The sequence below is a fragment of the Moschus berezovskii genome, chromosome 6 (assembly GCF_049115385.1).
Source record: "Moschus berezovskii isolate FMDL1 chromosome 6, NW_MosBer_1.0, whole genome shotgun sequence".
NCBI classification, from domain to species: domain Eukaryota; kingdom Metazoa; phylum Chordata; class Mammalia; order Artiodactyla; family Moschidae; genus Moschus; species Moschus berezovskii.
In genome coordinates this window covers 24,895,636-24,922,241 of record NC_142465.1, presented here as the reverse complement: position 1 = coordinate 24,922,241, position 26,606 = coordinate 24,895,636, and the positions used below count along the sequence as shown (strand labels likewise).

At 37.6% G+C, this 26,606-nt stretch overlaps 1 protein-coding gene across 1 annotated transcript in view; it reads left to right on the top strand.

The window, feature by feature from the left end:
- Positions 1-3,410: 3,410 nt before the first annotated feature.
- EPYC (epiphycan) overlaps positions 3,411-26,606 on the top strand; it is a 40,395-nt gene continuing 17,199 nt past the window's right edge. The window contains exon 1 of the mRNA XM_088836673.1: positions 3,411-3,575. Coding sequence (XP_088692799.1) covers positions 3,411-3,575 — 165 coding nt within the window. The remainder of the gene's footprint in view (positions 3,576-26,606) is intronic.

The window sequence follows — 26,606 nt, the reverse complement described above, 5'->3', positions numbered from 1 at the left end:
GGTGTACAGGTGAGAGCCAGATGCCTAGATTTACATTAGACATACCAGAATACTAGATGGAAGTTTTAGTTTTCTCTAGAACTTTTGCAGTGTGCGTGAAAGCGAAGAAGAGAAATTTAATACAAATATATTTTCTATATATACCTGTAGTAAAACTCAGCTTCACAAAACACGTCAGGTACTAAAAGCCTAAAATAAATCTTGTATTCTGGGGCAAAAAAGTTTTTAATGTAATTTGATTATTTTGGCTCTGATAGATAAAAGAGAAGAAAAGGAGTCTTTTTTTCAAAACACTCAGATCATATTTATGCATTATTTCTGGGCATGATTTTTTAAAAAGATAATCATGCAAGAGGTTATTGTTAGCTCTCAAAGCATTCCAAGAAATCAAAATAATTTGTTTTCTTTTGTTTCTTTTCCTTACCCAACATTATATAGGTAAGGTTTTTGCAACTTTACTAAATTTCAGTTAATGTCAATGAAAATTGAAAAAAATAAAAAACAATTCAAGATATGCAAGGTTTGGTAAAATTCTTTCTTCTTAAAACATTTCTGAAATATCTATTTATAGTATCACTGTGTACATTAATGTCTTCCCTTAACTGGTGAATGTGTTGTTGACGAGCTATGTTAAAACAAACTTTTTCCATTTAAAATTTTTAAGGTGACACATTTGCAATCAGAATTCCTTTAACATAATTTCAGAAGCTTTATGTACTATGTAATTTGGCTTCTGCTGCTTAATTTGAGTGATTATAAAATAACCTGGGTTTTTTTAAAGACTGAGAAGCATTTCCCAAGGTAAGCTTTTCCAAACAGAAAACTGAGTGTTATAAATTCCACCTCCCACAGACCAGAATTCACAACCATTGGTCAGGGGCAAATACCACTGGGACGGCATCCTCAGTCCCTGAGTGTCATTTCAACAAGTCGGAGCCAAAGGTAAGTTTTTACACTTGCCTTCTTCTTGGGTTATAGACTTTTTTTCCTAGTATTACAACCTTTGAAAAAAATAATTCACCTTGCTTTAGTATTTCACGGTGAACTTCAATGGATTGGATTTAGTTTGCTCCTTTTATATTTATATTATTCTTGGAAAATCCAAAATATTGAATTAGCTTAGGAATTCAAAACATACAGCTAAAGAGTTTATCTTAATAGCCATGACAGATGCCAAAAAAATTATAGTTATTTCCAATATATTCCTTAAATCAGGTGCCCTGATACAGAACACGTTCTTTGCAAGTATTGACAGGCACTATTGGTTGTTATTGATTGAAATATTATGCAAAAGAAGAAAATTATAAGAATCAGGTGTTTAAAATGTACTGATGATCATATTAGAATTGTGCAATTAGAATGCCTTTTTAAGCTATATATTTAAAGTTTTATATAAGTATATGCTATTAAAATATCATTAGATGGCATAAAGTAGACAATAAGTTCAAAGTTTCAACAAGCCACTACATTAAACACTAATGTAAGTATTTGAAGGAAGTGATATGCTTCTTACCTACACATGCATATGTGTTCTTCATATTTCTAAGGTTCACAGACTGCCTTATTGGTGATAGCTTTAGGGGATGCATCAAATGCAAGTAAATTCTAATATGCAGATCTTTATAGTATGAAGTGAGGAAACATAAGCAAGTGCATAATTATTTTGAACAATGAAACTCGCCAGAAATGTACAAGGAAAACATATACTTCTTAGATCAGTGGTGGCCATTGTTACTGCTTCCCACCCGAATATGGAGATTGGTTCTTGAGAGATTTGCAAATCACACTGTTTTATTAAGCAGGACTTTGTTGGTGATTGCATAATACAGTTTCAAATCTGAGATCGTGCAAAACCTTCTGCAAAGGCAAGTAAAATAGAGGCTTAGTTTATCCTGTGTGAATAAAATTTATTTGAAAAAAAGCATAGGAGGGGATAAAAAGGAGCTCCTTGTACTACTTCTTATTCTCAGAGGAATTTCATATGCTTCTGCCTAAACCTGCTTCATAAAGACTTTCTTTCAAGTAACTGAAGGTCAGTTGGTCTGCCAGTGCATTCAAGTTTAAAGGTAATATTTACCATGAATTCCTTTTTATATGTCTGCGTAGGTACAAAAACCACACGTACTGTTCATAAGTAAATCCAAGAAGTGTATCTGAAATACAAAACCTTTAAAATTAGACATGCTTGATAAAAAGTTTTACAAATACTTTGCTCCTCAATAAATGATCACGAGGTAACACTTTTGATAGGCTTAGTTTAAACATTTAAAATTATGCTGAGATTTTTTCTAAACTACACTGTATTCAAAGGAGTATACACAGAATTAAATTAATTAAAATTATAAGATATTGACCAATTCCCCCAAATGCATGATGTTATCATGGAAAATAAGGATTATATTAATTAAATAATTACAAAAGATTGATCTAATCTTATGTGTGTGCAAATGCTTCTCTAAGGAAATCTTGCTAAATGGTGACTTTTAAACATGTATTCCCATTGATTCTGAATCTAAACTTTAAATAGCCATTAAGAATTGAAATAAAACACCAAGGACTTAAAGAAAAATGTTTTTTTTTAATCTCCTCCATTTAGTTAAGAACAAATTTTGAAAATATTGCATGAAATATTAATTTTATGTATGTACATATTAAATTATGTATGTATTAATGACACCCAGAGGCAACAAAGAAGTAAAAGGGAAAAAACAAAAGCCTTCATTATTTTGTCTGGAAAAAGCCTTGGGCTTAAATGAACAAGAAACAGTCTTAGTTGTATTACTAGCCACCTCTGTCTTGGTTTCCTCATTTTTAAAATGGTATGACAGTTATAGTAATTATCATCATCATCATCAGCTCTGCATCTCAGAGTTGATGAAATAACTTCATGCTTAGTGAGTGGTGAAACTTAGATAATGTGAAAGCTTTTGTGAATAAAGTGAAAGTTGCTCAATCATGTCCAACTGTTGTGGCATTCTCCAGGCCAGAATACTGGAGTGGTAGTCGTTCCCTTCTCCAGGTGATCTTCCCAACCCATGGATCGAACCCAGGTCTCCCACATTGCAAGTGGATTCTTTATCGTCTGAGCCACCTAAGTTTATCACAGTCTTTCTGCATCTTTTTCTCCATGTTTCTTTATAAAATAAAATCAATTTATTGTAATTACAATATCTACTGCAAAAATGTGGGTAGGTTTGTGAATTAATTTGAATACCTGGCATCAGTAGTCCTCAGAATCCACACAGTTACACATGTTATGTTATAAATTATCTATTGAAAGAAAACTACCAGCTTGAGTTTCTCAGTTTTGACAGTGATTTATCATTCCTACTTGGTGCAAACTATTCATAAGTTATTAGCAATTAAATATTTATGCATTCCAATGTTTTATGATTAGGAAAGTTTGAAAAATGAAAGCATTAGCAAGACTCATTGTGGGACTTGTCATCTTGGATGCTGCTGTGACTGCCCCAACTCTAGAATCCATCAACTACGACTCAGAAACATATGATGCCACCTTAGAAGACCTGGATCATCTGTACAACTATGAGAACATTCCAAGGGGGCGAGCTGAGGTAATTGATTCCTCCAACTCTTGAGATTTTTTAAGCATTATATAAGGGATTATTGGGGTTTCTTCTCTTCAAATAGATTTTTGTTTACTTAGAAGCAGAGATGGTCCTGGCTTCCCAGGTGACGCAGTGGTAAAGAACTGCCTGCCAATGCAGCAGATGCAGGAGACACGGGCTTGGTGCCTGGTTCTGAAAGATTCCCCTGGAGGAGGAAATGGCAACCCACTCCAGCATCCTTGCCTGGAAAGTCCCATGGACAGAGGAGCCTGGTTGGCTGCAGTTCATAGGGTCGCAAAGAGTTGGACATGACTGAGCGACTGAGAACATACACTGAAATGTTCCAACTCAATAATTTCATATTAACATTTTCTCCAGAACATATTCAATGTGATGGAGGTTAACACTGTAAGACTCTTTTCTGTTTTATACTTCATTTAATTTTCTTTATATCTCCTCATAAAGTTGAAAAATAAGAGTTTCTATCAAGTTAGAACAGAGAAAGAGGCAGTCAGTGAGAAAGGTGAATTCAAATAGTACACCTATAATAATAAAGAGGTTTGGGAAGTTTGAAGTGAAGGAAAAAGATGTGAGAGATTGAAATGTAATAGAAGAAAACTAAAAGAATGCAAAAAAGGTACAACGGTTTGAAACTTTACTGTTTTCAAGTGAAAATGCTCTTCCCTAAATGACTGATTACTCTCAGCAGTAATGTAGGCATTGGCAAGGTTACAGACCATTACCTAAATCTAATATGACATGTTCCTAATTAAATGGTAGGCTTTTTATATAACTAAAGGATACAGACTAATTTTTCTGAATCAGAAAACAAGCAGACCTTGAAATGTTGGAGTATAATGAACATACAACATTGACAAAAACTAATTAAGCACAAATAAACCAAAAGGGAAATTACATCACCTTTACAGAATCAGAACATATTTGGGGCAGTCATTCAAGTGCAAATCGCCTTAGAATAACTTTTGATAACTAGGGACATGAAATATTTAAACAAAAGCGTGTATTTAAATTGTATGAGACTTAGATACATCCTTCTTAGGGTAGTAAATGTTCTCATCTTTATTTTTATTGCCTTATTAAATACAGTTAGATTTTCACTGCACAATATTTTTATATCTTCTCCCCCTACTCTAATTTTTACTGTCTTTCTCTCATTTGCCCTCTGTCTCTTTATCGTTCTCTTCTTTTTTTAGTGAAATTTCAGGCTTGACAGCAGGAGACTCTTCTTCTGAACATTTGGTTATGACTTTTTAAATCTTTACTAATATTCACTGTTGATTCATTTCACTGTGTGCCTTCTATTATATGAAGGGGGCTTTCTGTAGAGAATTTATAGTTATTAATATCTATCTTGCTATAAATGTGATGTCTATATCTCTACTGCATCAATGTAGAGCATTAGAAGAAAGTTTTCAGCACTTAACTCATCCGCCCTGCTCCTTTTTCCATCTTGCATCAATTCTTTTAAAAACCACAGTGCATATTTGCAGTTATCTACTAAAATAAAGATTTTAAACTTATTTGTCATTCTTCCAAAAAATATTTCATAGGATTGGTGAGTACCATAAGTGAATTCTCTATTTTAAGTGGAGCTGAGGAATTTGGATTCAAGGGGCTATTTATTCACTTCAGAAGAACAGATGCACAATAGAGAAAACACCTTTTGAGACTAAGCCTTCCTTGTGGTTCAGACGATAAAAAATCTGCCTGCAATGCAGAAGACCTGGGTTCGATCTCTGGGTTGAGATGATCCCCTGGAGAAGGAAATGGTTACCCACTTCAGTATTCTTGCTTGGAGAATTCCATGGATAGAGAAACCTGGTGGGCTACAGTTCATTGGGTCACAGAAGTGAGTAACACTTTCATGATTTTTAATGCCCTGGGAAAACTGTGAAAGAAGTGAACTTTATCTGCAGACTGCTTTAAAGTTATTCTTCACAGTCAGGAATTTTTTTTGTTGCCCAGGAGGCCCAACACATTCTCATGAAAGTCTAAAATTCATCCTGCCGTCAAGAAAATAGAACTAATCAATATATCCATATAGAGATGATTTAGTAGACAATCTTTCCTCAGTGTTTGCTTATTCTAGAATAAGAACCTTTCTGTAAGGTACTGAATAGATGGCATTATATCCTTACATACTCTATCCCTTACTTCAGGCAAACATTTCTAATTTTCATAATGGCCTAACCCAGGCTCAGAAACCTAAATAGCAGAGTGTTCCAGAGAGTCACGGACAACACCTTGTAGTTGACTAAAACACACAAATCATCACTGATTTAATAATCCTTTGTGGCGAAGTCATCATCAGAAAACTGGTTTTAGGTAGGTGATAGATATAGACATAGGTATAGATAGAAATATAGATATAAATGTGCTATCAGTTCGGTTTAGTTGCTCAGTCGTGTCTGACTCTGCAACCCCATGGACTGTAGCACGCTAGGCTTCCCTGTCCTTCACCAACTCCCAGAGTTTACTCAAACTCATGTCCATTGCGTTGGTGATGCCATCCAACCATCTCATCCTTTGTCATCCCCTTTTCTTCCTGCCTTCAATCTTTCCCAGCATGGGGGTCTTTTCTAGTGAGTCAGTTCTTCGCATCTGGTGGCCAAAGCATTCGAGTTTCAGCTTCAGCATCAGTCCTTCCAATGAATATTCAGGACTGATCTCCTTTAGGATGGACTTGTTGGATCTCCTTGCAGTCCAAGAGACTCTTAAGAGTCTTCTCCAACATCACAGTTCAAAAGCATCAGTTCTTTGGCTCTCAGCTTTCTTTATTGTCCAACTCTCACATCCATACATGACTCCTGGAAAAACCATAGCTTTGATTAGACAGACCTTTGTCAGCTACGTAATGTCTCTGCTTTTTAATATGCTGTCTAGGTTGGTCATAGCTTTTCTTCCAAGGAGCAAGCGTCTTTTAATTTCATGGCTGCAGTCACCATCTGCAGTGATTTTAGAGCCCCCCAAAATAAAATCTGTAACTGTTTCCATTGTTTCCCAATCTATTTGCCATGAAGTGATGGGACTGGATGCCATGATCTTAGTTTTCTGAATGTTGAGTTTTAAGCCAACTTTTTCACTCTCCTCTTTCACTTTCATCAGGAGGCTCTTTAGTTATTCTTTGCTTTCAGCCATAAGGGTGGCAATCTTGATTCAGGCTTGTGCTTCATCCAGGCTGGCATTTCACATGATGTACTCTGCATATAAGTTAATAATCAGGACGACGATATACAGCCTTGACGTACTCCTTTCCCTATTTGGAACCAGTCTGTTCTTCCATGTTCAGTTCTAACTGTTGCTTCTTGACCTGCATACAAATTTCTCAACAGGCAAGTCAGGTGGTCTAGTATTCCCATCTCTTTCAGAATTTCCCACAGTATGTTGTGATCCACACAGTCAAATGCTTTGCGTAGTCAATAAAGCAGAAGTAGATGTTTTTCTGGAACTCTCTTGCTTTTTCAATGATCCAGCAGATGTTGGCAATTTGATCTCTGGTTCCTCTACCTTATCTAAATCCTGCTTGAACACATGGAAGTTCATGGTTCATGTACTGTTGAAACGTGGCTTGGAGAATTTTGAGCATTACTTTGCTATCGTATGAGATGAGTGCAATTGTGTGGTAGTTTGAGCATTCTTTGGCATTGCCTTTCTTTTGGATTGGAATGAAAACTGACCTTTTCCAGTCCTGTGGTAACTGCTGAGTTTTCCAAATTTGCTGACATATTGAGTGCAGCACTTTCAAAGCATCATCTTTTAGGATTTGAAATAGCTCAACTGGAATTCCATCAACTCCACTAGCTTTGTTCATGGATATGCTTCCTAATGCCCACTTGACTTCACATTCCAGGATTTCTGGCTCTAGGTGAGTGATCACACAATAGTGGTTATCTGGGTCATGAAGATCTTTTTTGTATCGTTCTGTGTATTCTTGCCACCTCTTCTTTATATCTTCTGCTTCTGTTATGAAAGTATAACACACTTGAAAACATAAACTACATATAATTTTTAAAAGATATTTATGAAATTGGTCCAGTAGCAAAAATCAATCAACCAATCCACTCACCCACCACCTATGGCAAAAATCCAAAAACAAACAAATCAATATGATAAAGTAAGGTGACATGAGGAACAAAATTCAGAAGAACTTTAGTTCAGATCTTCACAAATTATTACTATACATTTCCTTATAAACAACTACCATATAATTCCCTATGGGAAAATGTAAAATACAGGCAATAGTTTCAGTCATGTGAATGGATTCTAGAATCTGATTAACATGGCATGAATTTCTTGGATGTAGTCTTGCAAGTTTAGATTCTGGAAGGTCAAATAAGCTTAGATATCTCATCTTTATAAATTAAAGGCAGGGTTTCCACATGTTCTTGATCTTATGGGATACTTTTTGAGTGAACACTGGTAACACACCCATACAGGATCTCGTTGATGAAAAGTTCAGAGTAAACAATTCACATTGAGAATGAAGGGATCAGATTCTTCAATTATCTTTTTGTTGTTGTTCTTGATGCCAAGAGTATGGTTCTGCATAATTTAGCCTAGAATTTGTTTCATCTGCACAAAAGACAACTTGATATTCTAAAATTGTAAAATGACAGGATAATTGCTTTTATATGCCAATTTTCTTTCTTATAAAATCTAAGACTTGGCAACTTTCGCCAATATAGTTGACCCTTTGGTCTAAACTTGGTATGATTAATACTTAAGGCCTTTGATATATGTGGTAGGCAGAATTCTAAGATGTGCCCTAAGTGGCCCATTCCTGGAGGCATCCATGCTCTTTACAATTCTTAACATCATGAATATATTGGGACATCACTCCTGTCATAGGTTATGTTCCATGGCATACTTGAAATTTAAAAAGGGAGATTATCTTAGCCTGACCTAAACTCATGAGCCCTTTTAAGTCAGTGTCTTGAGGTTAGGGACAAAATTGGAGTCACGACAGAAATTCAGTGCAAGGGAAATGATCTGTTTCTGGCTTTAAAGATAGATGGGTGTATGGAGCAGGAATGCAGGAAGTCTCTAAATGCTGAGGAGAAGTTGATAGCCAGCAAGTATATGGGGGTAGAAGAAACCCATTTCTAAATATACAAGAAACTTCAAGTTCCACATGAGGTTACAGCCCTGGTCATCACCTCTATCTTGGCCATGTGAGACCTTAAGCAGAGAACCCAGTCAGGCCACTCTTGAACTTCTGATCCACAGAAACTATGAATTTAAAAATGAGTATAGTTTCAAACTGCTATGTGTGTATGTGTGCTAAGGCACTTCAGCCGTGTCTGACTCTTTGCAACCCCATGGACTGTAGCCTGCAAGGCTCCTCTGTCCATGGGGATTCTTCAGGCAAGAACACTGGAGTGGGTTGCCACCCCCTCCTCCAGGGGATCTTCCTGGCCCAGAGAGCAATTTTCAATGCAGTAACAGAAAACTAATATAATATGTAGTGATTTAAACTGCTTTTCTGAAAACTACATTTGAATTACTGTAAGGCTGCAAGGCTTGCATTTATGAGTCCAGTGATTTATTTAGTCAGTGAGCCAAACCACCCTTGATTCCCAGGGTTAGAATCTCAGTAGAGCTTTATTAATTTCTACTGGTAGTAGTATATTCATTACCTCCTCAGTGGCTGGAAAGTATTTCTTCCAATGGTTTGAAAATTATATGCAGTTAATATTTCAGACTGATGACTTATGTGATTTCTGAAGCTCTAGAATTTCTAGAATCCACTGGACATATATTAGAAAAAGATTTTAGATCCATCAATTCTATCATCTGGGCTTCCCTGGTGGCTCAGCAGTAAGAATCTGCCTGCCAATGCAGGAGATGCAAGTTCTATCCCTGGGTTGGGAAGATCCCCTGGAGAAGGAAAGGGCAACCCACTACAGTATTTTTGCCTGTAATACCCCATGGACAGAGGAGCCTGGTAGGTTATAGTTCATGGGGTCACAAATGAGTCAGACACGACTTAGCAAATAAACAACAACAAATTCTTTCACAATGTTTTAAATTATCCTGTGGATAAATTTGTTGATATAAAGTTGCTGCAGTTGTTACCTCTAGCTTTCATTTTACCGTAATGATATGAGTAGGAACTGGTTATAAGCCATAAGACTGAAATGCAGATGTTTTCCTTCTTGATGGATAATAGCTTAATTTTGAGCACTTTTTGCATGTCAGTACTGTTCTAGGAATATCACATGTATTATCTCAATTATTTCTCCCAACCAAAGAATGAAGTCCATTATTATTCCCATCGAATAGCTACAAATGTTGAGACAAAGATCAGTTAAGTAGCTTGACTAAGATTACAGTTATTCATGATATATAATCACAGTGATGTTCTCCTCAGTTCATTTCAGTTGCTCAGTCATGTCTGACTCTTTACGACCCCATGAATCACAGCACGCCAGGCCTCCCTGTCCATCACCAACTCCCAGAGTTCACTCAAACTCATGTCCATCGAGTTGGTGATGCCATCCAGCCATCTCATTCTCTGTCGTCCCCTTCTCCTCCCGCCCCCAATCCTTCCCAGCATCAGAGTTTTTTCCAGTGAGTCAGCTTGTCGCATGAGGTGGCCAAAGTATTGCAGTTTCAGCTTTAGCATCAGTCCTTCCAATGAACACCCAGGATTGATCTCCTCTAGAATGGACTGGTTGGATCTCCTTGCAGTCCAAGGGACTCTCAAGAGTCTTCTCTAGCACCACAGTTCAAAAGCATCAATTCTTTGGCGATCAGCTTTCTTCACAGTCCAACTCTCACATCCATACATAACCACGGGAAAAACCATAGCCTTGACTAGATGGACCTTGGTTGGCAAAGTAATGTCTCTGCTTTTTAATATACTATCTAGGTTGGTCATAACTTTCCTTCCAAGGAGTAAGTGTCTTTTAATTTCATGGCTGAAATCAGCATCTGCAGTGATTTTGGAGCCCCAAAAAATAAAGTCTGACACTGTTTCCACTGTTTTTCCATCTATTTCCCATGAAGTGATGGCACCAGATGCCATGATCTTTGTTTTCTGAATGTTGAGCTTCAAGCCAATCTTTTCACTCTCCTCTTTCACTTTCCTCAAGAGGCTCTTGAGTTCCTCTTCACTTTCTGCCATAAGGGTAGTGTCATCTGCATATCTGAGGTTATTGATATTTCTCCCGGCAATCTTGATTCCAGCTTGTGCTTCTTCCAGCCCAGCATTCCTCATGATGTACTCTGCATAGAAGTTAAATAAGCAGGGTGACAATATACAACCTTGACGTACTCCTTTTCCTATTTGGAACCAGTCTGTTTTTCCATGTCCAGTTCTAACTGTTGCTTCCTGACCTGCATATAGGTTTCTCAAGAGGCAGGTCAGGTGGTCTGGGATTCCCATCTCTTTCAGAATGTTCCACAGTTTATTGTGATCCACACAGTCAAAGGCTTTGGCATAGTCAATGAAGCAGAAATAGATGTTTTCCTGGAACTCTCTTGCTTTCTCCATGATCCAGCGGATGTTGGCAATTTGATCTTTGGTTCCTCTGCCTTTTCTAAAACCTGCTTGAACATCTGGGAGTTCATGGTTCACATATTGCTGAAGCCTGGCTTGGAGAATTTTGAACATGACTTTACTAGCGTGTGAGATGAGTGCAATTGTGCAGTAGTTTGAGCATTCTTTGGCATTGCCTTTCTTTGAGATTGGAATGAAGACTGACCTTTTCCAGTCCTATGACAGTTACCTAATGTTTTAGGAAAAACTGGTTTAAGACTACTTAAGTATAATTGCAAATATGTATATGTATCTAAGTTATAAGGAATAACCTGAGTGTGCAGGGTCCATCATGAAAAATCTAAATAGTTCAAAATTCTGTATTCTTTGAATGGCTTAAGTTGAGATTGTGCTTTTGGCCGAGCAGGTATTTGGAATTCCCATTTTCATGATGCAGTTTTTGCATTATTGATTGTCCATTTCTCTTAGATCTAAAAAATCATTGGTCTTGCCCATGAGTAAATGATTTTGTTCAGAAACATACTCAGTGACTGTATTAATATTTATAGAGGTTCTGCTGAAAGGTATGAACTTCCAATCCTCCAGGAAATTTTCTTGGCTCCTTCCAGGTAATTGGACTTCTCCATACCTCTATCACCTCATTTAGTCTTGCATGATTACTTCTACTTAACTGAGCCTGCACTGTTCCTATATCTTCAATAAACACCAGAGATGTTACACCATGTGGTCCCATGAAGCACTTGACTGTATTTGTCATAGGATGGTGCTGGGGACATTTAGGACACACAGACATGTCCTCTTTCATGAGGACATGAAGGAAAAATTTCTCTCAGGCCTCAGTGTCCGAACAGGTTCCAATTTTTAAGAAATTTGTATATGTTCTAGACCATCCATCTTGTAAATGTGTCATTTTCTTTTCCAGAAAACTAGATCTTAATTTTTGCCTCATTCTTCCCTGGCTTTGTATTATTTCCCCAACTCTATCTTCCAGTCACCCTAATCTCTTCAAGGAGATTATTTTCTGAAATATTACCATATGTGATTTAAAAATTGCCTTATGTACCACTGGAATGAGAGAGAGCATGCGTTCATAAGGAAATAGCATTAATAACTAACAAAAAACATCAGTAATAATTGGCTAAGAGTAAGTTTCTTGAATGAGGAATGCTTTTCTTGCTGTTACTCTCCATTGACCTTAAAATTAACGCCTTTTAAAAAAAAATTTTCACAGAAAGAACAGCTGGCCAGATTGTTTAAAATCATCCTTAAAACAAAAACTGCCAGTGAAATAAATATATTCAGCTTCAAAAATAGCATTGATCAATAAACTTTGTCAAGGGAATGAAAATTAAATTTAGTGAAGTTAAAGGAATGGGAGAGAACTCAGTGAAGGCAGTTGTATCAGTTAACAATAAAGCAGTGATTTTTCTCTTGTCATAACAGGATGTTATGCAAAAAAAAAAATTAGACTATATGTTGATGACCTGTAACACCTGAAACTGCTGAAGTAGAATCAAACTAATATGGGACTACTTACAGAAATCAATGTCCACTTTAGATAATAACATATAAAAAGGATCTTAAAATTAGGTTATACAAGTATGATGAATTGGTGTAAAACTTCGTTAATACTAGAGGATAATTTGTCTCAAAACTCATCTCTATATATTCTGAACAAAAAAAAAATTAAATTAGAAATATTTCTACTATTTATTTCTTCTGGTGAAAAAGGCATGCAATACTTTATATTCTATCTGGAATTATGTCTTACTTTGGCCAATGTATACAATATGTTTTAAAGTTTCAAACATATGGTTGGCACATAAAATACCTCTTATTGGAAGAAGTAACTTGTTAAATTGTCAGTCAGCCTGAAGTAAATATTCTTTTCAGGCTATGGCAAGAATTAAAAGCTAATCTTTCTCTTTACCCTCTCTTTTCATCAAAGATGCTCTGAGGATGAGAGGAAAGAATTTTGCTGATGATCCTTTAATATGGTTGTCTGATTGTGTTTCCATATGCTTCTTTCCAAAGCAGCATTAAACCATTTGATTTTTATTTTAAGCTATTTGAAAACCTTAAAAAAGTGAAGCAACAAAAATGTACAATCACACAGGCTCATCAGGAGAAAAAGACCCCTGATATTATTTGCCAGTGATTTGTTTGTGCTTGTATCTGTACTATACATTATTTATGAGACCATAAATATAAGTTGATTATCAAAACTGGCCCTTGAAATAAGACTTATTTTTAAGAACAACTGAGGAGCAGAGTTCTTATTCAACTAGTAAGTTTCAGTGTAAAATTTAAACCAGATTCTTCTGATGCCAAAGTAGACAGACCTAGGCACTAAAACCTCCATTATTTTTCAATTCCTTATCTTTCATCTTTGCTTCTTTTAGCTGTGTCCCATATTGAGGCTTATTTTCTCTGAAATTAAGTTATTTGAGTATTAGGAACCAGAAAAGAAGTTTTCTAGTTATTGCAATTAACACACTATCTAAGTATCTCTCTTAGCTGTCAAAGTATTTAAGGAAGAGACAGGAAAGATGATCCTTCTGAACTGAAAGCAGCTTTGTCAAAAACATGGCGATTCAGTAATCTTTGCCAAACACATTTCTTCCTCATACATTAGTAGAAAATAAGATATAGCTTTCATTGCCAGTGTTCATGGTCACAATCTTTTAGACAATTAATATAAATTACTTAAATCAATTTGAGCAACAGACACGCTTAGCGCAGAATTTCATCGCACTTAGCCTTCCTACATGCCAGCATGTGGAACCCAGAAGAATACTCTTAGTAACTCAGGCTGAATGAATGGCCCAGGGCCTATTTGGAAACCAAATTTTGATATAATGATGACAACAAAGAACACTTTCAAGACTGAGTATTGACTGGTGGGGTAATTTGGGAGAAAGATAAATTTAAAATCCTGTTTTGTTTTACAAAAATCTTACTTGGTGCTGAATAAAAATCCAAATAGTATTCAGGATTTTGAAAACTTTAACAAAACAGGGAGATGGGCCTATAATTTAAATATTATGTGCTGGAAGAACGGAGTTCACTGGTTAGGAATAGACTGGCAGAGTGGAGACTCTAAGCAAATAAACAAGTAGGACATTTGTGTCTCAATCTGGCTTTGCTTGGACACTTAAATCATTATCACGCACACTACAAAGAATGGGGGTAGAAACCACCAGCTTAGGGTGTTGCTCATGTGTCCACCTGATTCATCCTTGAGAGGCAGTTTTTCACAGAGTTGAGTGACATGGGCTATGGAGTCAGACTCCTCATGTGTGAGTCTCAAGTCTGTCACACCAACTGTGGGCCTTGGACTGTCATAAAAACACTCTGAGTTTCAGTTTCCGAGTCCTAAGATATCTTGGGAGAAGATTTGAGAGTCCCTTGGACTACAAGGTGATCAAACCAGTCAGTCCTAAAGGAAATCAGTCCTTAATATTCACTGGAAGGAATGATGCTGAAGCTGAAGCTTCAATACTCAATACAGTGAGCAGACTCACTGGGAAAAACCCTGATGGGAAAGATTATCTTCAGAACACGTGATTTAATTAAAATTATTTTTAAGGAAATTTTTGAGAGAGTTAACTTTTGAAGGTTCAGTTCAGTTCAGTTCAGTCGCTCAGTCGTGTCTGACTCTCCGCGACCCCATGAATCACAGCACGCCAGGCCTCCCTGTCCATCACCAACTCCCGGAGTTCATTCAAATTCATGTCCATAGAGTCAGTGATGCCATCCAGCCATCTCATTCTCTGTCGTCCCCTTCTCCTCCCGCACCCAACCTTTCCTAGCATCAGAGTCTTTTCCAGTGAGTCAACTCGTTGCATCAGGTGGCCAAAGTATTGGAGTTTCAGCTTTAGCATCAGTCCTTCCAATGAACACCCAGGATTGATCTCCTTTAGAATGGACTGGTTGGCTCTCCTTGCAGTTCAAGGGACTCTCAAGAGACTTCTCCAACACCACAGTTCAAAAGCATCAATTCTTCAGCGATCAGTTTTCTTCACGGTCCAACTCTCACATCCATACATGACCATGGGAAAAACCATAGCCTTGACTAGACGGACCTTGGTTGGCAAAGTAATGTCTCTGCTTTTTAATATACTATCTAGGTTGGTCATAACTTTCCTTCCAAGGAGTAAGCGTCTTTTAATTTCATGGCTGCAATCAGCATCTGCAGTGATTTTGGAGCCCCCCAAAATAAAGTCTGACACTGTTTCCACTGTTTTTCCATCTATTTCCCATGAAGTGATGGGACTTTTGAAGGTAGCAGCTTTAAAAATGCAAAGAGCCAACTCACTGGAAAAGACCCTGATGCTGGGAAAGACTGAGGGCACGAGAAGAAGCGGGTGACAGAGGACGAGATGGTTGGAGAGCATCATCGACTCAATAAGCACGAGCTTGAGCAAACTCTGGGAGATCATGAAGGACAGGGAAGCCTGGCATACTGCAGTCCATGAGGTCACAAAGAGTTGGACACGACTTAAGAGACTGAATAACAATGATTTAACTTAGAGCCTGGAACATAGCTAACGTTCAATGAATGTTATCTTTACCATGGAATCAGTTATTAGTCAACAGCCACAGAGGGTTACGCGCTGGTGATCAAAGAAGCCTTCACAGAAGGAGGAGGATCTGTGCTTTAATGAAGACTGACTCTACTGGCATGGGTTCACTTTGGATCCACTTACCAATCTTTTGCTGAAAGTCAGGAATAGAAGCAGGTAAATCAGACCAAGTCCCTCCCTGTCCCTCAGTAGCTCTCAGTCTCATCATCTTAGAATCACACAGCTTCAACACAATAAAGGAAGTGAAAAATTTAGTATAAACAAGACCTGTAGTTTGGGGACATAAGGTTTCCATGAGTTCAGCCACAAAATATACAGATGTGCTGAGAAATTATCTCTCCAAATCTGTCACGAGTCACAGACCTGACAGAAAATCTTAGATATAAATTATTTTATTCCTGTGTTTATCTACTATTGTTTTTGAATAGTGTGTAAGTCTAGTTACATGCATAAACGCTATAATGAATATAGAAATAGATGTATAAATATATAGATAAATATAATTATAGATAAAATCAGATTAATATAAGCTATATACAATGGGTTTCCCTGGTGGCTCAGATGGTAAAGAATACACCTGCAGTGTGGAAGACCTGGGTTTGATCCCTGGGTTGGGAAGATCCCCTGGAAGAGGGCATGGCAACCTACTCCAGTATTCTTGCCTGGAGATTCCTCATGGACAGAGGAGCCTGGCGGGCTACAGTTAATGGGGTCATAAAGAGTCAGACACAACTGAGTGACTAAGCGTAGCACGGGCTATATACAATAATATTATCTCATACAATAGTTTACAAAAATATATATAAGTATATTGCATTATATTCCCCACATCACATCTTGTATTATATATTATTATATAAAATATAAATTAAGACAGTGAGGCAAAGAAAAGAATTGTTAACATAATATGAAGCCAGGGGTTGAGTACATATTTGAAAATGCATACTATTCTATATATGACACATAGAGATACATATAATATAGAAATTTTCTGGGCAGTAGTGCTAGGTTTTAAGGAACCTTATACATGTTCCACTATGGCCTACCTAAATTTAGGATCTACTGAGAGACAGAAATGAGACTAAGACAAATAGAGTTCAAAATATCCCCCTTATTTCTGATAAAGGCTAAGCTGTAATATATGACTTAGGTATGAAGCAACTGAGGGGTTTTTAATATAAAACTTCAGAAATAGGCCAGGTCATCAGTCACAGGCAAGGCTAGTCAACCACAGGCCTCAGAATACAGTAAACCTTAATGCCTGCATGAAGGGGCAAAACAGAACGGATGCTCCTGGCAAGCAGGCAACTTCTTCTAAAAAAGAAGATAGCCACTCATGCTGAGCTCCTTTTCCTACTCACTAATCACCCTGGTCATTCTTCTTCCCTTAGGAGGAGTGGATGAACCTAATCCCCAACACGGTGACCTCACAAGCCACTGAGCTCAATATAGCTCTCCACATCAAGAGAGGAAGTCAGCCCATTTTTTAGGACAGTGGCTCCTACATTCCTGAGGCCTATCCTTGAGGCCTGCATGAGGCCAACCAGCACTCTTAGATATCCTCTGTAGATTTTGATTGCACAAAATCTTGAAGTAGGTCCAAGAACATCAGTGCATTTATCTCAAAGATTGAAATTTCACTCTCAGTTCTATGTTCTAACCTCAAATTATATCAAGTCCCATTATTTAATATCAGAGCTTCTGCAATGAAGTGAAATGCTGAGTAATTACACCAATAAGACAATTTCAGAAACATAGAGGATACAAATTTGCCTATAGCTACCCTACCTCTATAAAGTTTTGGAGGAAAAGTTAAAAAGTACACATTAATGTCCCTTGCATATTAAAGCATGTTGTTGTTTAGAAGCTATGTCTGACTGTTTTGAAACCCCATGGACTGTAGCCTGCCAAGATCCTCTATCCATGGAATTTTCCAGGCAAGAATACTGAAGTGGGTTGCCATTTCTTTCTCCAGGGGATCTTCCTGACCCAGAGATGGAACTCACATTTCCTGCATTGGAGGCAGATTCTTTACCACTCAGCCACCTGGGAAGTCCATATTAAAGTATGAGTGAAAGTCACTCAGTCATGTCTGACTCTTTGCAACCCATTTACTATATAGTCCATGGAATTCTCCAGGCCAGGATACTGGAATGGGGAGCCTTTTCCTTCTCCAGGGGATCTTTCCAACCCAGGGATCGAACCCAGGTCTCCCACGTTGCAGGCAGATTCTTTACTAGGTGAGCCACAAGGGAAGCCCATATTAAAGTAGAAACTAGTTTAAATCCAAAGAGATTATAGTACAAAGTCAGAATTACTTGCCTCATGATTTAAAAGATCAAAGAACATGAGAAAACTCCCCGTTTTCACAACCTGAGTGGACTCTATCTGGTACAGATGTAGGTCTTCAAAGGCACATAAATTGCTGTTTGTTCATTACCAAGTTTCCCATGACCCTGATATTCAAAGAGAACAAAGCACTGATTGCACATACAATATTATCACAATATTGACCACAATCTCCACCAAATTTTAAGAAACATGTTAATCCTGAGTCCCTAAACAGCTATTCTAGGCAAAAGTATATTTCTCATGCCTGTACATACTGTTGCCAGAGACCAGGAAGAGAGTTGATGGCATCTGAGAATTCAGAGGATGGAAGAACTTTTGATTTAACCTCATCCAGATATTGGTCAGCTTATGTTCATTGTCCCTAGCCTACAGAATTTGAGGTCAGGTACAGTTTGGAGAAATCTCCCACTAGAAGTTAAATTAAGGCACTGTTTTACCTTTATGAGAGCAGCTGTTCTCTAAGTGTAATTCTTGAGCAGGCAGCATCAACATTACCTGAAAGCTGGTCAGGTATGCAAACTTTCAGGTTCCACTCCAGATCTAACAAATCAGAAACCTACCCTCCAGGTCATTCTGATGTACCTATGAGCTGCACTGAACTAGAAAACATCCCCAAACATCATGTCTCTTCTCTCACAGTATCACTGGAGATATCACTGTTTCTTGGCTCAGTTTTAAACATCCGGTTTCTTAGCACAGGTGATTGATGGCTTCCCTGGTGGCTCAGTTGGTAAAGAATCTGCCTGCATTGCAGGAGACTGCCTGCAATAGAGGAGACCTGGGTTTGATCCCTGAGCCAGGAAGTTCCCCCTGGAGAAGGAAACGGCAACCCACTCTAGTGTTCTTGCCTGGAAAATCCCACAGACACAGGAGTCTGGTAGGTTACAGTCGATAACATTGCAAAGAGTTGGACATGACTGAACAACTAAACCACCCCCTCCCCCCACCAATCATCAGATCTATCTGAATCTTATCTTTCTTCACATTCAAAGCTTTTGATCTCCGTTTTCCTGCCAAGTCCTGATTTTCTGGCTCCTGGAATATGTGTTGCATTGAGTATGTGTTCTTTCAAGTGACAGACGGTTGTACACAAGGATTTTCAGCCAGGGGTTTCTCCAGTCTGGAAGCTCTGTGTCCCAGGGGCTTTTACCCTTGCTTCAGGCTGTGAAATTCAAGAAATCTACCTCCAAGAGAGTTTCCACGTCTTCCCCACAGTTTTTTTGTTTTGTTTTGTTTCAAGCTGGAGAATGAACTTCTGCAGATTCCTGAACTGAAACTGCCAGCTGATGTCTCTCATGACTGTGGCCCTTGGGAGGCCAGTAAAAATCAATCCCTCTACTATGTGCTCTAAGGCTATACTCAACATTTCAGAGTTCCAGGACTTAATCAGCACTTGTGTCTTCTACGTTCTAGTCTGTGGAATTAACGTTGACCTTGGCCATAAATTTGAATCACCTCTACAGTTTCAAAGTGAAAGTCACTCAGTCCTATCAGACTCTTTGCGACCCCATGGACTGTAGCCCACCAGGCTGCTCTGTTCAGGGAATTCCCCAGGCAAGAACACTGAATTGGGTTGCCATTCCTTTCTCCATGGGATTTTCCCAACCTAGGGCGGCAGATTCTTTACTGTCTGAGCCATCAAAGAACATTTTATTGCCTGGACCATACTCTAGATTATTAAAATCAGAATATTTAGGGGTAGGACTCAGATTGGGTATTTGACATCCCTCAGCTATTCTTTTAGTGTTCGTCAGTTACTATTGTTTTTTTAACCAGTTTAATATGCTTTTTAGTTTGGTCCCTTTACTTCTTTAGTACTATGTGCCCTCTAGTAATGAAAGCCTTCTCTCTTCTTTCCGGTCTAGACTTGTTTTTCTGACAAAAGTGAAAATGTTAGTTGCTCAGTCATATCTGATTCTTTGCAAACTTGTGGACTATAACCCGCCTGGTTCCTCTGTCTGTGGAATTTTTCAAGCAAGAATACTGAAGTGGGTTGCCATTCCCTTCTCCAGGGGATCTTCCTGACCCAGCGTTCAAACCCGGGTCTCCTGCATCATAGGTGAATTCTTTACCATCTGAGCCATATTTTCTGACAAAGTTCTCCAGATATTGTTTTGTGGCATCTTCTACAGAGACATTAAAAAATCAGTAAATGATAAATCTGCCAAAAGTAACACTGTTCAAAAGAATTTTGGACATTTTCACATTTCTGAGTTGGATTATCCTAACTAGACATGTTCTTCCACTACACTTATTTCTAACCCACGATTGGACCTGACCTCTTATTGTCCTGCATAGCCAAATGCCTGTGTGTTTGCATACCATAACAGTGTAAGCCTCTCTGTTCCTAAAACACTCAAGACAAAGTTTACCATAACTTTCCCTAGGAGTATTAGAATGAGAAATTTGTGGAATTAGGGAAGATCCAATGACAATAGGGCATTAAAAAAAAAAAAAGGCTAGGCAGGACAATAAGAGGTCAAGCAATGTTGTCATCCATTAGGCTGTATAATTGTTGGCTTATGATGTCAATGTACTCCATATAAGACACGGACAGGTGGGCCCCAAAGGATAATCACAGTGACGTCATGTCAATATCTTTGCTGACTTTCAATGTGGGCTTTAAAGAGGAAAAGTATATGTGTAAATATATAAAACACTCCATTTCTTAAAGCATAAAGGAGAAGAACAAATGAAATCTATCTAGAAGGTATCGAGGATGGATCAAATTTTTTTTCAATGTGTTCTCTCTGGAATTATGATATTGAAACTGATCAAAGACATAAATACGAAAGAAATCAAATTCAGAACATTTAAAAGTCCTTTACCATAACTATATTGAATCTATAATGCATATATAGAATGAAGATTAAAGCAGACCCATACATTTTGATACTGAGATTAATAAGGAAGATCATAGAGCCAAATATTACCAGAGTCAATTAACTACTACTCAGCAGCCTTCTGTTGACAGGATGACTTCTATCAGGCTAATGACTGCAAAAATGTATGATAGTCAACAAATCAAGAATTTCAAACCCTTGAAAAACAGCCTTCTGTTACTTTATGTTATTACAGAGCTGATACACACAGGGCCCTCTGTTCTGTTTCTGTTTCTACAGAGTTTTAACTATAATTAAGCCCCCAAGGGAAGCTACAGAGACCACAGAGAACATACTGGTGGCAATAACCGGTTCAGCACAGCATACTAGGTTAGAGTGTTCTTTTGAATTTGTTTAAAGTCATCCTGCCACTGAGAGATTAAGTCAGATTTCTAAATTTGCAAAATTTTGCAAGGCTTTACCACCACTCCTGTACAATAGAAAAAAATATAATGTAATAACTATTTTGAAGACAATTGAATCTTAGCTGCTTCTCCCTAGAACATCCTCTGAAATGCAAGTTTTCCTGTTTGAAATGTCTATAATTACCTCTGATAATACATAAATCATCACCATGAATGAAGAGCAGTTGTATTCAGAGACGCTCTGCATATTAAAAGGCACAGCTTGCTATACTTTGTGCCTCTAGAAAGTCTGTGTTAGAAGGAACAATTTGCTTTGTGTTAGGATGGGAAAGATTGAAACTTTTAAAAAAATACTAAATTACTCCATCATAAAATAAAGAGCCAGTGTTTGAAAGGTTCCAAATATCTTGGTTTTCAGTCCAGCTTCTTTGTTTTCAATTACTGTGATTGACTCTCTCCCCTTACTCCCATCCTCATGAGATTACTGATTTCAGCCTGCACTAAATTGTCCTTCTGGCAACCTTACTTGGGGAACAAGGGCAGTAAGGGGAAAGGGGAAATGAACTGACTTTGCTATGAGATAATGTTTCTACAGCCTTTGCCAAAGTCCCCTACCAATATCATTTGGAGACATTCAATTAGAACTAGATGGTACATTTTGTGAGAACTAAGATATTAGAAACCTATTAAGTTTCTGGAGCCTAAGGGGGTGATGGTGAACAGAGTCCTGAATAAACTGGGATAAAACTGAAGTAAAAAACAGTCTATTTGGCAAGTACAAATGAAATATCTCCATTTTCTGACAACAAGAAAAGGAAATGAGAAAATAAACATGCGAACAAAGGAAAAAACACTGAGGTCCCAGAAGAGACCTGGGCTAGAGAGGATATGAATAAATGCAACCTTCAAATCATCAGCTTTTGTTTCTTTTGCATTACAGTTTTCACTTAAACATGGCATTGAACACAAATCTACAAAGAATAGCTGTACATTAGGATAGATTAAAAAAAAGAAAGCATTTACAGATTTTCTTCAATACATACATATCTTAGCAAGTTAATATCAAATATTATGACTGTATGCTATTTTGATTAAAAAAGGCCATTAACTAGTCTTGATTTTGACTTTCAGACATTTATTCATTATATAGATTTATTAATTTTGAAATAAGTTAATAAAATACTGAGATTTAAAAATAGATAAATTGAAACAATGGTGAACTGAGTAAAATTCGGTGATATATTTCAGTAAGTACTACATAAGTGGCCTAGATCAAAGAACAGTACTTTGTTATAGAGAAATTAGGATAAAGAGACAAAAAAAAATGTACATATTTATGTTTTTCTAATGTCAATGAAATGTGCTAGGTAAATAAATTCCGAAAATGTTAAAATTTGTTTCATTAATTTAATTAGGAAATGGATAAGAAAACAAAAATTGAAAAGCTCTATCTTAGGGCAAGTTACATTAGCAGCAGTAACAAATAATTCAAAATCCCAATGGCTTAATGCAATAAGAAATTTATATCTTGCTGACAAGGCTACCTAATGCAGGTCAAGGGGTTTACTGCCTTCCAAGTAGTTATTCAGGGATTCAAACATCTTTCATGTTAGAACGTCACCATCTTCACCTTTGGACTTCAAAGTCACAGTGGATCTTCTGTTGACAGATTAAGGGAAGAGAGAGAATCTGAAGAAAGAATGCTTGCTCTTCTGATTTGAACCAGACGTTGCACATGACCTTCTCTTCCTATCAGCTGGCCAGAACTAGCCAGAGTCTAAGAACGTGGAAAACTGATTTCAGCTGAATGCCCAAGACGAAAATGAATACATGAAACTATCTTAGCTTAACCAGACTAGAGCTTCATTCTAGATAAAAGCTTATTTCTTACAAAATTGAGAGAAAATTATAATCAATGCTGTTTGAATTTTACAGTTTACCTACATCAGTGTCATGTGATATTTTTCATACTTGTCAATTTCCGGAGAGAGACTGATTGGCTGCCAAGTGCTCTCATCGGGCAGCATGGCCTTGGTAGGGTGTTCAGCCTTCATGTGTAGCAACAGACTAACATAATCAGTCATGGCCAGATATGATGGTAGGTTGATAAATGACACTAAGAGAAAAATCACACGAGGCTTAAAATATGGACAAGAAAGTCCATTTATGAATTTTTTAATGTGAGGTCATTTCCACCGATGACAATGCTTGCTTCTCCTATCCAGAGCTCCTCTTTCTCAGAATGAAGATATGTAAGAAGTTAGATTATTCAGCATACATTGTTTTGGCTGAGTACGGAATCAGTAAGTATTAAGGAATTTGTGTAGTTGTGTGACAATCATAATCAGATTTAAATCCTGGGCTGACTACACAGGAGCTGTGTGACCTCAGACAGCTTCCTCAGCCCTTCCCGCTTCCACTCTCAGTTTATAATCTATTAAATGATCACAATCACTGCACCTTCCACAGAGGGCTATTCTGAGAATTACACGCAAATAATGGAAAGAGTAGAACAGTTGTTCATACACAGTGAGTATTCAATCCATGCCCAATATTTTCATCCAGCCCGTGGTGAGATGCAGTGAATCCTCTCTTCTCCATTTTAGAGATGATATCATTAGGTTCAATGAATTTAGTGTTTCTCTCTTCCAAACAATGATGGCTACAGTAACAAACTGTCATATATTTCCCCGAGCTCGATTTTTCTAGACTACCCTCTTTTTCAGTTTACTTGTGGGATACCCGGGTTCTATCCCTGGGTCAGGAAGACCCCCTGGAGAAGGAAATGGCAACCCACTCCAGTTTTCTTGCCTGGAAAATCCTATGGACGGAGGAGCCTGGCAGGCTGCAGTCCATGGGGTCGCAAAGAGTCAGACATGACTGAGCAACTTCACTTTCCTTTCTTTGACTATATCATCATCACTAGTCAGGAGTCATGAGTCAAGAAACTGCTCCCAAGGGTTTGAGACAAACAGTCTCTCCTCACTGATCAGATCTACATCACAAGAACAATCTAAAGTAACTTCAGTTTCTTGGGCTGGGTATCTCATTGTGACTCTATCCTGGACTCTATTTTATATACTAAAATCTGCATTATTTTTTTTTCCAATAGGGTCAATTATATTTTCATTCATGGATCAATGTTTAGAAAATATTAATGACAGGGAAAATGGACAGTTGACCATAGCTTAACTGTAATATTTGGCACAGGCATTCAGTCTGGTTGATTAGATAATGATAAACACTGCCAAACCTTCCATCATTTATAAATTCATTCATTCATTTAGTGATCCTTTCATTCATTCATAAAGATAGGAATCAAATCTAAGTAACGATTTCCATCTCACATGTATTATATTTTCTTTCCATCTCACAGGTATAACATTTTCATCGACTTTTTCACGGGAAACTTAGTGCAGCTTAAGCACAGAGATGAAAAATATTAAAATATCAAAAAATGAAATATACTAGTTTTAATTAATTCAAACAGTGCTTAAGAGCAGCAGAATGGTTTGTGACTACCCTGAACAGGTGAGAGTAGCATGCTCAACAACAGGTCTCTACTGAAAGAATCAGTGGCAAATAAGACAGTTAGAAGAGGTGTGGCTGCTGTTTCTAAACATACTAATTATTCATATTTTTACTCTGAAATTAAGACAAATAAATTTAGGCTTAATGGTAGTAATTCGGTTGCATAGATCATTTAGATATGTTTTTTGCTAGAGGGCAAATTGATTTGATTAAAAAGATTTTTTAAAACTTTTGGGTGTTTTTTTGTTTAATATTAAGTTTCTTATTATTGAAGTATAGTTGATTACAGTGTTGTCTATTTTCAGGAGTATAGCAGAGTGAGTTAGTTATATTATATCCACTCTTTTTTAGATTATTTCCCCATGTAGCTCATTACAGAGTACTGAGTCGAGTTCCCTGTGCTATACAATAGATCCTTATTAGATATATATTTTTATATATAGTAGCGTATATATGTCAAACCCCGTCTCCCAATTTATCCTCCCTTCATTATGTTACTGTCACTTAAAATGGTGCTGGGTGCTTTTAGAGGAAGTTTCTTCCGTGGGCAGCTCTGCAGACTATTTTTTTAAAATAACTTTTATTGGAGTATAATTTCTTTACAATACTCTTACTCTCTGCTATCCAACTAAATGAATCAGCTATATGTAAATACATATCCCTTCCTTCTTGAACCTCCCTCCTACCCACCCTCATTCCACCCATCTAGGTCATCACAGAGCACTGATCTAAGCTCCCTGTCTGCTGACTATTTGAGAATGAAGGTCTCAAATCTTTCACAGTTTTATTAATAACAATATAAACACAGCCAGTAAAAGTCTGAGTACACATAATCTGGGAAAAAAAGAAAAAAATGTAACTGACTTTCTTTCCACTTAGAGTCCTTATTTCTCCAGGAGCAGAAACTTCATCTAAGCCACCTCAAGTTTATTTCAGCCCTGTTTTCTCAGAGATTGCACTGAGATGCGGGGTTACCTCCATGGAATCAGGGCTGTGCTGCGTGTGGAGGCCAAGGGATGGTGGAGGACACTCCTTGGTACTAATATCTCTTCAGTGTGACATTTGCAGAGAACTCACTGTGACTTTCCAAGTGGCTCAGTGGTAAAGAATCTGCCTGACAATGCAGAAGATGCCAGAGACATGGGTTCGAGCCCTGGGTCTGGAAGATTCCCTAGAGAAGGAAATGGCAACCTACTCCAGTATTCTTGCCTGGAAAAGTTTATGGATAGAGGAGCCTGGCAGGCAACAGCTCATTGGGTCTCAAAGAGTCAGACATGACTGAGCGACTAAGTTCAGCACTCTACCCAACCTGTGGGCTATGCATCTGTAATCTCTGATAGAAATATACCTCTTTCATGGATATGGAAGGTACCTCTAAACACCGTCTGCCGTGGCATCAACTATCTACAGTTCCAAGGCCAGTAAACCAGAAAATAGAATGAGACAACCGATTAACTCAAAGATATACCCTCCTGGGCCTGGGTCAAGAAGATAAGCACGAGAAGTAATGACACGTGGGGATGACCTTGTATTGTGTCTTTAAATTAGGGAAATATAATGATCAGATCAAAAGTCCACTCAGCAGGGTGCAAGTTTGAATAAGGAGGCGAAATGAAAAAGAGGGGAGAAAAACTCCAAAAGAAAAAAAGTATTTATATCAGAGGCTCAGTTATGTGTGCATTTGAGAAAGGGGGCAAGGGTATTTTCTGGCCATTTATGTTTCTTCCCAAATTTAGGTTTCTGCAGCATTAAGCATAAAAGTCTGTTACTCGGAGAGCCATGTGGTTATGTTTCCCTGG